General features: G+C 40.6%; 1 protein-coding gene across 1 annotated transcript in view; it reads right to left on the reverse strand.

Annotated features, from left to right (window-relative positions):
- Nucleotides 1-12,946, reverse strand: part of dhx32a (DEAH (Asp-Glu-Ala-His) box polypeptide 32a) — a 55,625-nt gene that overhangs the window by 19,826 nt on the left and 22,853 nt on the right. The window contains exon 6 of the mRNA XM_039769945.1: nt 12,586-12,735. Coding sequence (XP_039625879.1) covers nt 12,586-12,735 — 150 coding nt within the window. The remainder of the gene's footprint in view (nt 1-12,585; nt 12,736-12,946) is intronic.

Here is a 12,946-nt window from a genome sequence, read left to right on the forward strand (position 1 = left end):
ATACTGGAGTATATCGCGCAGTTCTGCGATAGATTTGGAAAGATTCGCCTGTCCTTAAAAGTCACATGGAGGAGGCTCAAGCAGCACAGGTTCGCTACTACAACGCGCACGTCTCTTCGGGAGTTCCACCCGGAGATCGGGTCATGGTCCTAGTGCCTACCTCCCACTCTAAGTTGCTTGCCCACTGGCAGGGCCCCTACGAAGTTAAGGAGAGGAAGGGACTGGTCGACTATTTGGTGAGTCAACCCAATCGTCGGCCAAAGGAGCGGGTATATCATGTGAACCTGCTGAAACCGTGGAAGGACAGGGACCCTGATCCCTCCTCCGGCCAGCCCCGCTCACTCTTCGCTCACACACACGACCTTAACTTTGGCGCAGACTTGAGACCCAGGCAACGGCAGGAGCTGGAAACAGTTATCCGGACCGTTCGAGAGGTAGTCAGTGAACACCCGGAAGGACCTCTCTGATTGAGCACAACATTGTGACAGAGCCGGGGTTGTTGTCCGAGAACGCCCATGCCGTCTTCCCGAGGCAAAAAGGCTGAAGTGGAACTGAGATCAAGCGCATGCTGGAACTAGGTGTAATTGAGGAGAGTTATAGTCCCTGGTCCAGCCCCAATGTGCTCGTCGGTAAGCCTGACGTGAGTTGGAGGTTCTGCAATGACTTCCGTCGGCTTAACCAAGTCTCCCAATTTGATGCCTATCCAATGCCACGCGTGGACGACCTCCTCGAGAGGCTTGGACAGGCTCAATACCTGACCACACTTGACATGACAAAGGGTACTGGCAGGTTCCTTTAACGGACTCCGAAGGAAAAACGCGTTTAGTACCCCTAGCGGACACTGGCAGTATCGTGTCCTTCCATTTGGGTTACACTGGGCTCCAGCAACCTTTCAGCGTCTGGTGGACAAAGTGCTTCGGCCTCATAACTCATACAGTGCTGCCTACCTAGATGACGTGGTCATCTATTCCAGCACATGGAAGGAACACCTACAGCATGTCCAAGCGGTATTACGGACACTTGGTGAGGCCGGGCTCCGGATTAATCCCAAGAAATGTTTCTTTGGATTAAGCGAGGCCAAATATTTAGGCTACCTGGTGGGTCGGGTACCGTAAGGCCACAGTGCTCCAAAATTGATGCCATTCTGAAATGGCCCGTCCATGAACCAAGCGGCAGGTCCAAGCCTTTCGGGTTAGCGGGTACTACCGCCGGTTTGTACCCGGTTTTGGAGAAAGCGGCGCCTTGACTGATTTAACAAAGAAGAGGGCCCGAACATTGTGGTATGGACTGCAAAACAGACGCTGCATTTGGTGACTTGAAGAAGGCCCTTACGTCCGCACCTATTTTGATGGCACCTAACTTTTCTTTGCCTTTCATCCTCCAGGCGGACGCCGGACACAGGCCTGGGAGCCGTGCTGAGCCAAAGTGTCGATGGTGTGAACACCCGTCATGTTCCTGAGCGGAAACTGTTGGACCGGGAGACCAGGTATGCGGCGGTGGAGAGGGAGGCTCTGGCGATTAAATGGGCGATCACTCAGCTGAGGTACTACCTGTTGGGCGTGAGTTCACCCTTGTCACGGACCATGCACCTCTACAGTGGATGGCCCTGCACAAGGAGTCGAATCCGCGGGTCACCCGGTGGTTTCTTGACCTGCAGCCGTACAAGTTTTCGCTCGTTCATCGCCGGGTGCTCTCCATGCCAACGCCGATGCTCTCTCTCGGGTTTACGACCTCTCGGTTAAGGTCGCCCGACCCGACGGGTCTGGGCTGAGGGGGGGGCCTTGTCACACACGCGCGCATGGGAGGCAGCTAAAGGGCTCGAGTGAAGGCAGTTCTGAGCCATGCGGGATGTGGCAGAGCGCACTAACTCTCTTTCTCACTTCCCTGTAGACCTAACCCGGGAGGTTCCACCTGTCTCTCTGGACGTCACTTCTGGGACCGAGCCAATGGAGACAGACCTTGCCAGCTCCGGCCCCCCTGATGTCACATCCGGGACTAAACCAATGAACAATGAACACGTGCCCGACCCTTATGACCTCACTTCCTGTCTCCCCCTTTAAAAGCCTTCCCTTTTCCCTTCTGTGTCAGTCTTGTTTTGGACTCTGTTGTAAGCACTTCAGTGCTGGTATTAGAAAGAAAACAAAGTTGCAGCCAGGATACCAAATTACATGGGTGGCTGCCCCAAACCTTTTTCTGTCTTTGACTCGTTTTGTGACAACGTGTATTTTGTGATTAAAGTGGAAATTTCGGCTTTAATCTCGAAATGTCCACTTTAACCTCGTAGTTTACTTTATTATTAAAGCAGACCATCGTAAACGTCATCCCAGTTTTTAATCGCTACGAGCTTCTTGGACCTGACAGCAGGTAAAGTAAAAAATTAAAAAATAGACGGCACAAAAGATGGTATGTGAGACTTTTAAAATGTATCATGTCATTACGATCGGAAATATGCAACGCTTGAATATAAAAGCACCACGAATGCATCTTTATGTCGGCATTTTGTTTCACCACTTTGAACCATTCATCAAACAGCAAAGCGCGCACATCGATCCCCGAAGGATCTCCATAGAGGCTTGCTGTCACATGTAGATAGTAAACAGAGACTCTGACGTCGCGTTCCGACTTTTAGCACACTGCGCCCCCCGACTTTTTGCTGGTACTGCAGCTCAGGCACGCGTCACGTTAATTTCTGAGGACCTGCTCAGAGGACGCGTGAAATGAACACTGGGAACGCGTGAAATGAACACTGGGAACGCGTGGCAGCCATGATGCGGGCGCGTACGCGTTCTGAGCATGAAGTATAAACCGGCCCTTAGAGAGCAAGATGCAAAGGACAGGAAGATATGGAAATAGATGGTCTGCTGTGGCAACCCCTAACGGGAGCAGCCGAAAGAAGAAGAATTCAGAAAAAGTGCATTCAGAAAAGCACAGCAGATTTTTTAAATACAGTGATCCCTCCTCGATCGCGGGGGTTGCGTTCCAGAACCCCCCACGAAAGGTGAAAATCCGCAAAGTAAAAATCATATGTTCATAAGGTTATTTTTTATATATTTTAAGCCCTTATAAACTCTCCCACACTCTTATAAACATTTCCCGCACAGTTATACAGCATAAACCCTTTGTATTCTCTTAGATATTAGGTAAGATTAGTTGAAATTATGTATGTAAACACACTGTTTTTATATACAGTAAAACCTAAATATTATTTTAAAGATATTGAGCATCTCCAATATCACATATGTTACAGCCATTACAACAGACAGGCCACCAGCAATAAATACGTACAATGCAAGAAAACTGTATACAGTAAAATGTGTACAGTGACACTAAAAACATACGTACATGTACTAAGTACTGTACGTAGAAAATTAATTATGGTTACTCGCCAACAATGACACGACGACTTGTCCAATAACAATGAGTTTAATTTTACTGCACAACAAATGACAGCGTTACAGCTCTTCTAAAGGAGCCACTTCAGGCGACTGTGTAGCACCGCCATTGTTCTTCTTCCGGCAGTCTTCAATCCAAATCCCTAAAGCAGATTCCATCCGGACTACTGCTTTATTACGTCCACTTACAACTCGTTTTGCGCCCTGGTTAAAGGACACTGCGGCCGTAGGTCTTATATTCTTTTCCTCCTTTTTAAATAAAAAGAATCATGGACTCATTGATGCCGTAATGGCGTCCTACAGCGGTGTAGCTGTTCCCTTCCTTCAACATATCCGAAACGTTTCCCTTTTTGGCAATCGTTAGGATCTTCTGTTGGCACTTGGGTATGGCCCCTGAAGCAGTAGCGGGAGCAGATTGTTTTGGAGTCAATACAAAGGGCTTGACTATGCACAAAGATAAACACAAAACAGCACAAAAGTTAACTCTTTACACAGTGAAACACGTTGATGCTGAATGAGTGAGATTAGACTTCCTGGTTAACGCAGCAGAATCGAATTTGGCGCTCCGTCACTGAGCCAATCAGCACACAGGAACTTAACTGCGTGCTCCGATTGGGTATCTTCTCAGCCATCCGCTAATAGCGTCCCTTGTATGAAATCAACTGGGCAAACCAACTGAGGAAGCATGTACCAGAAGTAAAAGGACCCATTGTCCGCAGAAACCCGTGAAGCAGCGAAAAAATCTGCGTTATATATTTAGATATGCTTACGTATAAAATCCGCGATAGAGTGAAGCCGCGAAAGTCGAAGCACGATATAGCGAGGGATTACTGTACTTTTATTCTTGCTATAGCTTTAAATGCTTAACTTTTTTGTTGTTTTCCTGTTATTTTTCTCTTATTCTGTGCAGTCTTCTCTCTTCATTGTATCCTAAAAGTGACAATTAAAAACAAGCAAACACACATCCAGGCGAACAACACTGAATGATGAAAGGCAGCAACTGCTTCAGCGTCAAACCCAATACATTAGTTAGTGATTGAAAGGCAGAATGGGGAAAAAAAATTATCCACATATAACTGCTTAATTTTTACTAAAATGTATTAATGCACTTACATTTGTAAATTCTGCATTGACCCCCAAAAAAAGAAACTGGAAAAATAACAGCTCATTTGGCTAGGAGACCAATTAAAAATGGAAGTTGGTTAGAACAAAACCAAGAGTCAGAGTAGTGTAATGGTTACCTCTACTGTCTCACGCCTCCAGACACCTGGGTTTAAATCCACAGACGAGGCAAGTCTAAATGGTGTATGCATGTTGTTAACATGTATGCATGGGTTTTCTGAAGATATACCAGTTACTTCTCTGTACTAGCATGCATGTAAGTGTGCTCACAGATGAAACAATGTCATGACCATAGTTGTTGCTGGTCTTACACCTGTGACTGACAACATGGACTTTGGCTCATCATATCATTGAAATGGCATATAGTGGGCTCATAAAACTGTTTTTTTTTCTCTCCATTTCAACTGAAACACTGCCTGCCCTGCATTGCTTATAGATAGCTGGGTTGGGATGAGACATTGAAGCATCGATAATAGTTCATTAAATTGCTGTGCACACTGCAAATAACTTGCCTGTGGCATTTATGAATGTAGTGTCTCATGGCACTCCAGTTCTTATACCAGTGTTCTTTATAGTGTTTGCCTGCCAAAATTACCCCAATGTTAGCTTTACTTGCATGGCACAATATGTAACTTAATATCAGTGAGAAAACATGTAAATAGTCTTGCAATATTCATGTACTTAAGGTGACCAGAAACCAATGCAATGTACTCATCAAAATTTTCTAGTGGACACATATGTCTATTTTTTGACCTTGCTAAAAATAATTTACAAAGCACATACAAAACTTTTCGTACAAAAAAAAAAAAAAGTATGTATAAATAGCAAGCTCAGTTTATCCAAGTGTCCAAATGTACCCCAGTGTGAAAGTTGTTGGACTAAAAAATTCATTCATGGTGCCATGGTATGTGGACTGGTATATCATTCATTCATAGGTACTTCAGCCATTGTGTCCATTACTGTGAATTCAGGTATCAGCCTTCTGTGATCCTAAATACGTTTAGTAGGTTGGAAAACATATAGACAGATATTTCATAGGAAAAATCATAGGTTTTTACTGACAACCTCTTTAGTGTAATTAATTTCAAAAATTAGTATAATTTGTTTAAAACAATAAAGCAAGGCTTTCTTCAAAAACTGAACAAGAACCTAGAAAGGCTGCTTTTTTCCATTATTGTTGCCATGCTGACAACAGAAAGCATTTATCACCTACAACAGATTCAGATGTTTGTCAGCTTCTGATACAGAATAAACATGTAGCTGTTAGGATGACAAATGTTGAAAGTTACCCTCTCTCATTCACAAGCACGGTGGGAGTAAAACAATGGAATTCAGGAGAATCCTGTCAGATCTGCTATCATACGGCTGAAAGGCCACAGACAAACAGCCTGGAAGCCAGACAGCCATGGCAGATTTACCCATGCTGTAGCTGGATGGCAGTCAGCCAACTTTATCACATGTACCAACCTCTTTCTTTATTAATTTGCAACATCACATCCAACAATTTGGAAATGTCTGCTACTCTCCCACTACAGAATACTGGGAACATTATAATTTAAAACAGTAGCCAGTTATTAAGTAACAGTGAATGGCAAGCAACAATATCTTTTAGCTGATGTTTAAGATACAGCAACCTGTATTTAGCTACAAAAAAATGCTGTCACTAAGCAGCAACTGAAAAGGTCGAAATGAATGAAGGTATATAATTTCATATTTTAACCCACTTCAAAAGATCACTTACTTATACACTCCAGTGAAATCAAGCTTCGTATTTAGCCATCCAGCTACCAAGTTCCAAGTTTATTCCAAGTAGAGTGATTACGAGTTGGAATTCCTAGTAAATTAAATTCCCCAATCTGTACCACTGCCTGTATGGCATTTACACATTTTCCATGTGCTTTTGTAGATTATCCTACCACATCCTAATGATGTGCAAGGCAAGTGAAATTGGTAACCTTAAATTGGCCCATTATATGCAGGTATGCTATATGATGGTATTGTGTCCCCTCCAAGACTTTTTTCTGCCTCATACCTTGATATGCACTAGTTCCCTTAACTCTGAATTGGAATAAATTGGATTAGAAAATGGATGCATGAATGGATGCTGTTGCTTCCAATATTAATTTGAATACTTAATTTTAGTATTTTAGATGGATATTAAACAGTAACAGAGCATCAATGGGTTTCTGCCTTGCTATGAACAAGTTAAACGGTAAGTCTCCAGTTCTTTTAATATATAACTCACTCTGGATTGATAGAACTGTAAATTTACAGTTTGTAAAAGTCAAATTTACAAGCAACTACCAGGACTTCAAACACAGATTACATCAACAACTTTAATAATAAAGCTGTCCCCGCCATTTTAATTATATTAAAATGCCAGTTGCAATGATTTTTTTCACTTTTTCCTAAATAAGAGGCCAGCTCCCTTTATGTTCAGTAAAAGAGGCAGTTTCAATTTGGGTAACGATTTTACGTTAGCAAAATGCTGGATTTGCATACTTTTTTAAACCACTCTGGTTTTTATTAACCACCCTTGCACAAGAACCTAACTTCTGCCACTTATACTAACAATTTCATTGCGTGTTCCTCAAAGTGCTCTCTCGCTTTTTCAATATTAGCCCCAGGTGACATCAATGTTTCCTCAAACTTGCTGAGTAACCTGGAAGGCATTCCGCTTACACTTCCCAGAGTCTTCAAATGGTTTGTAAAACCTCTCTGTGGTTGGCAAAAAGTCATTCTCCAAAGCTTCACTGTTTTCCTCCCACTCAAGGGACTTAAATTTGCTTCATCCAGACTTAGCTGACATCTTTTAAGCCATCCAGGACCTTTAGTGAAATTTGTAGAACCTCCTGCTAACATTTCATAGAAGACCTCTTTCTTCAATTTAGTAGCTTCCCTTACCACTGGTGTCCACCAACAGGTCCTAGGCTTGCTTCCATGATGGCAAAAACTTGTTAGACATGGCTATTTGCAGCTGGTTCCTCTAAAGAAATGTTGAACAGGATAAATTTTCATTCCATGTCTCTGATACCTCCCGAGATACAGAAGTTCTTCCAAAGGTGACAGTGGAGCTCTTTCTGAACAGACACATCCGTTATCATTAGTAACTGTTGTACAGGCCAGTTAAGTAGCTATTTCATCACTTCATTGATGCTGCGTGTCACCACCATTCCAAACAAGAATATCGTGCAACATTCAACCTGTAACACCAACAACCTAGCACTGGATACTGCTCAACCTTTGATAAGGCCTTGCCAGTAGAAAGAAGTCTTTCACGTACAAAATTCAATGTCTCTAAAAAGGGTGAATACTCTAAATAGTATGTTTAGTGTACACAATCAAACAGTTGCATTTGTTCTCCTGTTTCTCAAAGTTGCATGAAGACAACCCTCTAAGCCTCAGCAAAACACTCCAAATAAATAGCTTCCAGGCGGCGGCTCCTAAATATTCCCATACCTAAAATGGGCTTGTCTCATGGTGGCAACTACAGAGAAGGAGGGATGAAGAGCGAGAGTAACACAGAAAGAAAGAGAGACCACCCTTAATGAAGACATTTGGTTTCAGAGCCAAGAGACTCAGGAGTGGGTCCTGGTATCCTGTTCTTAGGAATGCTCCCTTCAAACTAATTAAAATTTTAATGAAGGTTGAATATGGATTATGCTTTATCAGTCTCTTTCTGTTAAACCAACCGGTCATGGGCAACCCTGACAAAACCCTCTTCTCTCCAGTAACATAGCTGTGAGGATCAGTGAAACACACAAGCCCCTACACCATGCCAAGATCACTCACAGTTTCTATTAAGCTTCTTGGTCTAAATTATTTTATTATTATTATTGCACATTAATACAGAAGACCACTAAGAGAAATGCATTCTCAATATGCAGCTAGGAAAAATCTACGAATGTCAAACTATTCTAATAAAAATGGCAATAATTTATTTTGATCCTAGGCCAAAATAACATTTTTCAGAAAAACCAAATATAAATGATGTAAAAACATGGATATTATTTATATTTTAAAATAAAAAAAATGAAAAAGCCGTTTAAAACATATAAATCAATAATGTCAATGAAATGGATTATGAAATTGATTATAGACAGATGTAAGAAAAAAAAAAACAGCAAAGCAATGCCAACAAAATAAAAAGTTATTATTTCAGCTTTCTCACTACTTCCTAATATCAGTGTTAGTCAATGTAAAACTGAATTTGACAGTCCCCTTCATCAATGGTTTTCTTATTTTTTTATGTTTAGAGTTAATATTCACAAATGCTACATGTTAAATGCTAAATATTTTAACTATGAAAATGGTAAATGTATCCAAATACACAATTGTAAAAGTCACTTTTTCCAAACCACTTTTTTCCTTTTTTAAACACCACTTCAAAAGTATACTGTATATGTTTATTAAATTTGCTTATAAGAAAAATTGTACTAAATAAAATATACTTTATTAAAGAGTTGCTTTCTTAAAATTCCAGAAACATCGATTGAAATTCAGGGAACCAGAATTTAAATTTACAGGTTTTTCCTTTTTCTGCATGGATTCCACATACAATACTACTACAGTACTGTAGCAAAAAATTAATAACTAACCAACTCACTCCAACTTCCATAGTGTGCTGCACAATCCACCACCTACATAAGATAAGATGTGCAATCATTTGCACCTCACAGAATTGCTACACCTTGAGGTTCAGCTTTTAATTTTACAATTGGTTGAAATATGGAAAAGCAAAGTGCTGAGCACAATGTCTTTTAAACTGATCATTTACTTAACGTACCGAATTGTTAGTACCATACCATTTTAAAAACTTGATTTTTCTGTACTTTTTCAGTACCAGTACAAGCAACCCTACTTCCAAGTACTTCCATTTTAACCAAATACAAAAAAAATTGAATAGAGTTAATTGAAAATAAGATTAATATGAATTTATGCATAAAGCCAATGTCACTTAACGCATTTACTAGTCAAAGAATATGTCAGACTCGCTAATTGCAGTTGCTGGTGTCACTGGCGGACCATGTCAGTTTACATGACTAGAGGAGAGAAAAAAAATTATATATATATATATACATACACACACACTAATAAAAGGCAAAGCCCTCACTGACTGACTCACTCATCACTAATTCTCCAACTTCCCGTGTAGGTAGAAGGCTGAAATTTGGCAGGCTCGTTCCTTACAGCTTACTTACAAAAGTTGGGCAGGTTTCATTTCGAAATTCTACGCGTAATGGTCATAACTGAAACCTATTTTTCTGCATATACTGTAATGGAGTTCAGCTGGATGGCCGAGGGGTACGGAGTATCGTGTGACATCATCACGCCTCCCACGTAATCACGTGAACTGACTGTGAGCGCAGGATGTAGAAAACACGGAAGAGCTCCAAAAAGCGCTGAAGAAAACATGCATTATACAATTGAGAAGGCAGCAAAACAATAAGAAGTGAGCGAATGAAGCATATTCATGAGTGCAGCTACTGCGGAAACAAAGCATGGTGTAAACCGCAAGTTTAAATTAAGTTTATAGACACGCTCCCACTGCCGTTTCTCATGCGCAGTGAGGCATACAAGCATATTCATGACTGCACCTACTTCGGAAACAAAGCACGGTGTAAACCTAAAGTTTAAAATAAGTTCATAGACAGACTGCCGCTGGCGTTTGTCATGCCCATGACTAATGCGGGATACAAGCTTAATGAGAGGACACAGGGTATAAACAAGAGTTTTGATCACTTTGTAACAAAGTTAAAAAAGGCTACATTGACAATCGTGTTACGTTATTTTTAAAATGTTTCCTTTTCTTAGCACAAGCACAGCTGAGAAGCTTCGATGCATGTGCTCCATAACATGTTAAAAAATAACAGCATTTAATCATACTTTGCATTCCAAGCAAAGGGGAAGTTCTCTCAATGCATGTAACTTTACATTAAGTTTATAGACACACTTCCGCTGCCGTTTGTCATGCCTACCATGAATGACGGTATTCGCGAGATACAAGTTTACTGAGAAGACACGAGGTATAAACAAGACTTTGGATCACTTTGAAACGGAGTTAAAATTGCTGTAGCAAGAAACTGAACGAAACGTTAATGTTCAACTTTTAATAACTTATAGACTACATTTTATTTTTTTCCCTTGCACTCAGTGAGTGAGGCCAATGGGTGATCACATATATATATATATATATATATATATATATATATATATAACAAAATACCCAGCCGCAGGAGAAGTAGTGTGTTAAAGAAGTAATGAAAAAAGAAAAGGAAACATTTTAATAATAACGTAACATGATTGACATTGTCATGAGTGTTGCTGTCATATACAGGTATATGCCTGCCTAAATAAGTCACCCTCGCTTCACTCTTACTTTTTTACAGTTCATTTAATCATGGCTAGTGGCAGAAAAATTATAAAATGGAAGGAGGATTACACGGAGTATGGCTTTACCAAAACAATTATTGATGGCGAATCGATTATTCATAAAGCTTGAATTGGTGATCTGTTTTTCTGTGTTAACCTCATATATTTTCAGACTTCTTCTCAAACCAAGGTCGTGCGAGGGTAAAATGAATCGGGATGCGCTGATCAATGTAATCGGTGTACCACGAAATGATGCATTGACAAAAGTTCCCCTTTGCTTGTAATGCAAAGTGTGAGTAAATGCATTATTTTTTAACGCGTTATGGAGCACATGCATTGAAGCTTCTAAGCTGTGCTTGTGCTAAGAAAAGGAAAGATTTTAAAAATAACGTAACACGATTGTCAATGTGACCTTTTGTAAGTAGTGCCTGGAGGATTCAGTGTGGAGAAACTCTAGACACAGCGTGTGTATTAACTTGTGGATTTTTCTGGGAGTATTTGGTGGCAGTGTGACGAAGTTGCTTCGAAAGACGGTGTTGGCCACGGAGCTCAGCTCAGACGAAATGAGGTAAATGGGAGGGGAGATGATGACGTGACTCCCCCACCCACCTTAAGTGTCAATCCCCCACAAACAGTCTCTCGGAATTTGCATAAGCACACCCCTTCACCTGCAATTTTAACTTAGTTACAAAGTGATCAAAACTCTCGTTTATATCCTGCGTCCTTTCATTAAACTTGTATCCTGCATTACCCGTGGGCATGAGAAACGCCAGCCCATCTATGAACTTAATTTAAAGTTTAGGTTTACAACTTGCTTTCTTTTCTCCGCACTGCGTTGACAGTCAGTTCACATGATTACGTGGAAGGCGTGATGATGTCACACGAAACTCCGCCCCCCACGGCTTTTGAGCTCAACTCCATTACAGTAAATGGAGAAAAATACCTTCCAGTTATGACCATTATGGCGTAGAATTTCGAAATGAAAACTGCCCAACTTTTGTAAGTAAGCTGTAAGGAATGAGCCTGCCAAATGTCAGCCTTCTACCTACACGGGAAGTTGGAGAATTAGTGATGAGTCAGTCAGTGAGTGAGTAAGGGCTTTGCCTTTTATTAGTATAGATATATATATAGTTCAAATTTAGTAACTAAATATCTTTCCAGCACAGTTGAGCTTGCCACTTTGACAGGCAATAGCTTGTTATCTGACAAAGCTAGTGTTGTATAATGCGTTAAAAACAGGTATAGAGAGTTCAGATGCCATCTGCCTTTTTTTCCATTCCATCACGGTATGTAAAACATCAGACAGACAAGCTTCTCTTCTGTTTGTGAGGTCCAAAATACCCACGATCCTTATTTCTCATTGCTACATTACATGCATTGTGCATCCAAATGACCATTAATTCATTCAAGACAAAGTCAAACTGGGCATTTCAAATTACACAGTTGGTTTTCATGGGAGCATGCTGCCAACTGCTTCCGAGTTGCTAAGATTATGTAAATGAAGGCTACGACTGAAAATCTCTGGAAAAGTTTTCTAATGTGACGTGACCTTAAGTGACCTCTATATAAGGACAAATATCCTGCCCTTTACACTCTGAACCAGACTACACAGGATTCATAATGGAAGTATGTATGAATTTACAGAATGCACAAAAAATTATTTTGAATAACCTAGGTAAAATACAACATAATTACTAACCTGGTCTGTCCAGAAAGTCACAATGTCCCAAACCAGCTATATTCATCCTTTTTAAGAGCAAAACTGTGCTGGTAAATTTAGTTTCCAAAATCTCTGGAGGAGTTTGTTCAGATAACTTAGCGTCTTCTGGATACAGGCAGAAACACTTCCCTAAAACAATGAAAAAATATACCATGGAGCAACATTTTTGTTTACTTTTACTTTTTATTTAAAAATAAGACTTATATCAGTTGGAGTAAACATCAAATCTGCAAAAGAAAATAGTGATGAAATTACCCATCTAAACAGTTACTATTATGAATCCATAGTTGGAGTTATAATCCTATCCAACAAAGGCACAGAATATTTCCCTAGGATGACT

Source organism: Polypterus senegalus, chromosome 1, assembly GCF_016835505.1.
Source record: "Polypterus senegalus isolate Bchr_013 chromosome 1, ASM1683550v1, whole genome shotgun sequence".
Classification (NCBI taxonomy): Eukaryota; Metazoa; Chordata; class Cladistia; order Polypteriformes; family Polypteridae; genus Polypterus; species Polypterus senegalus.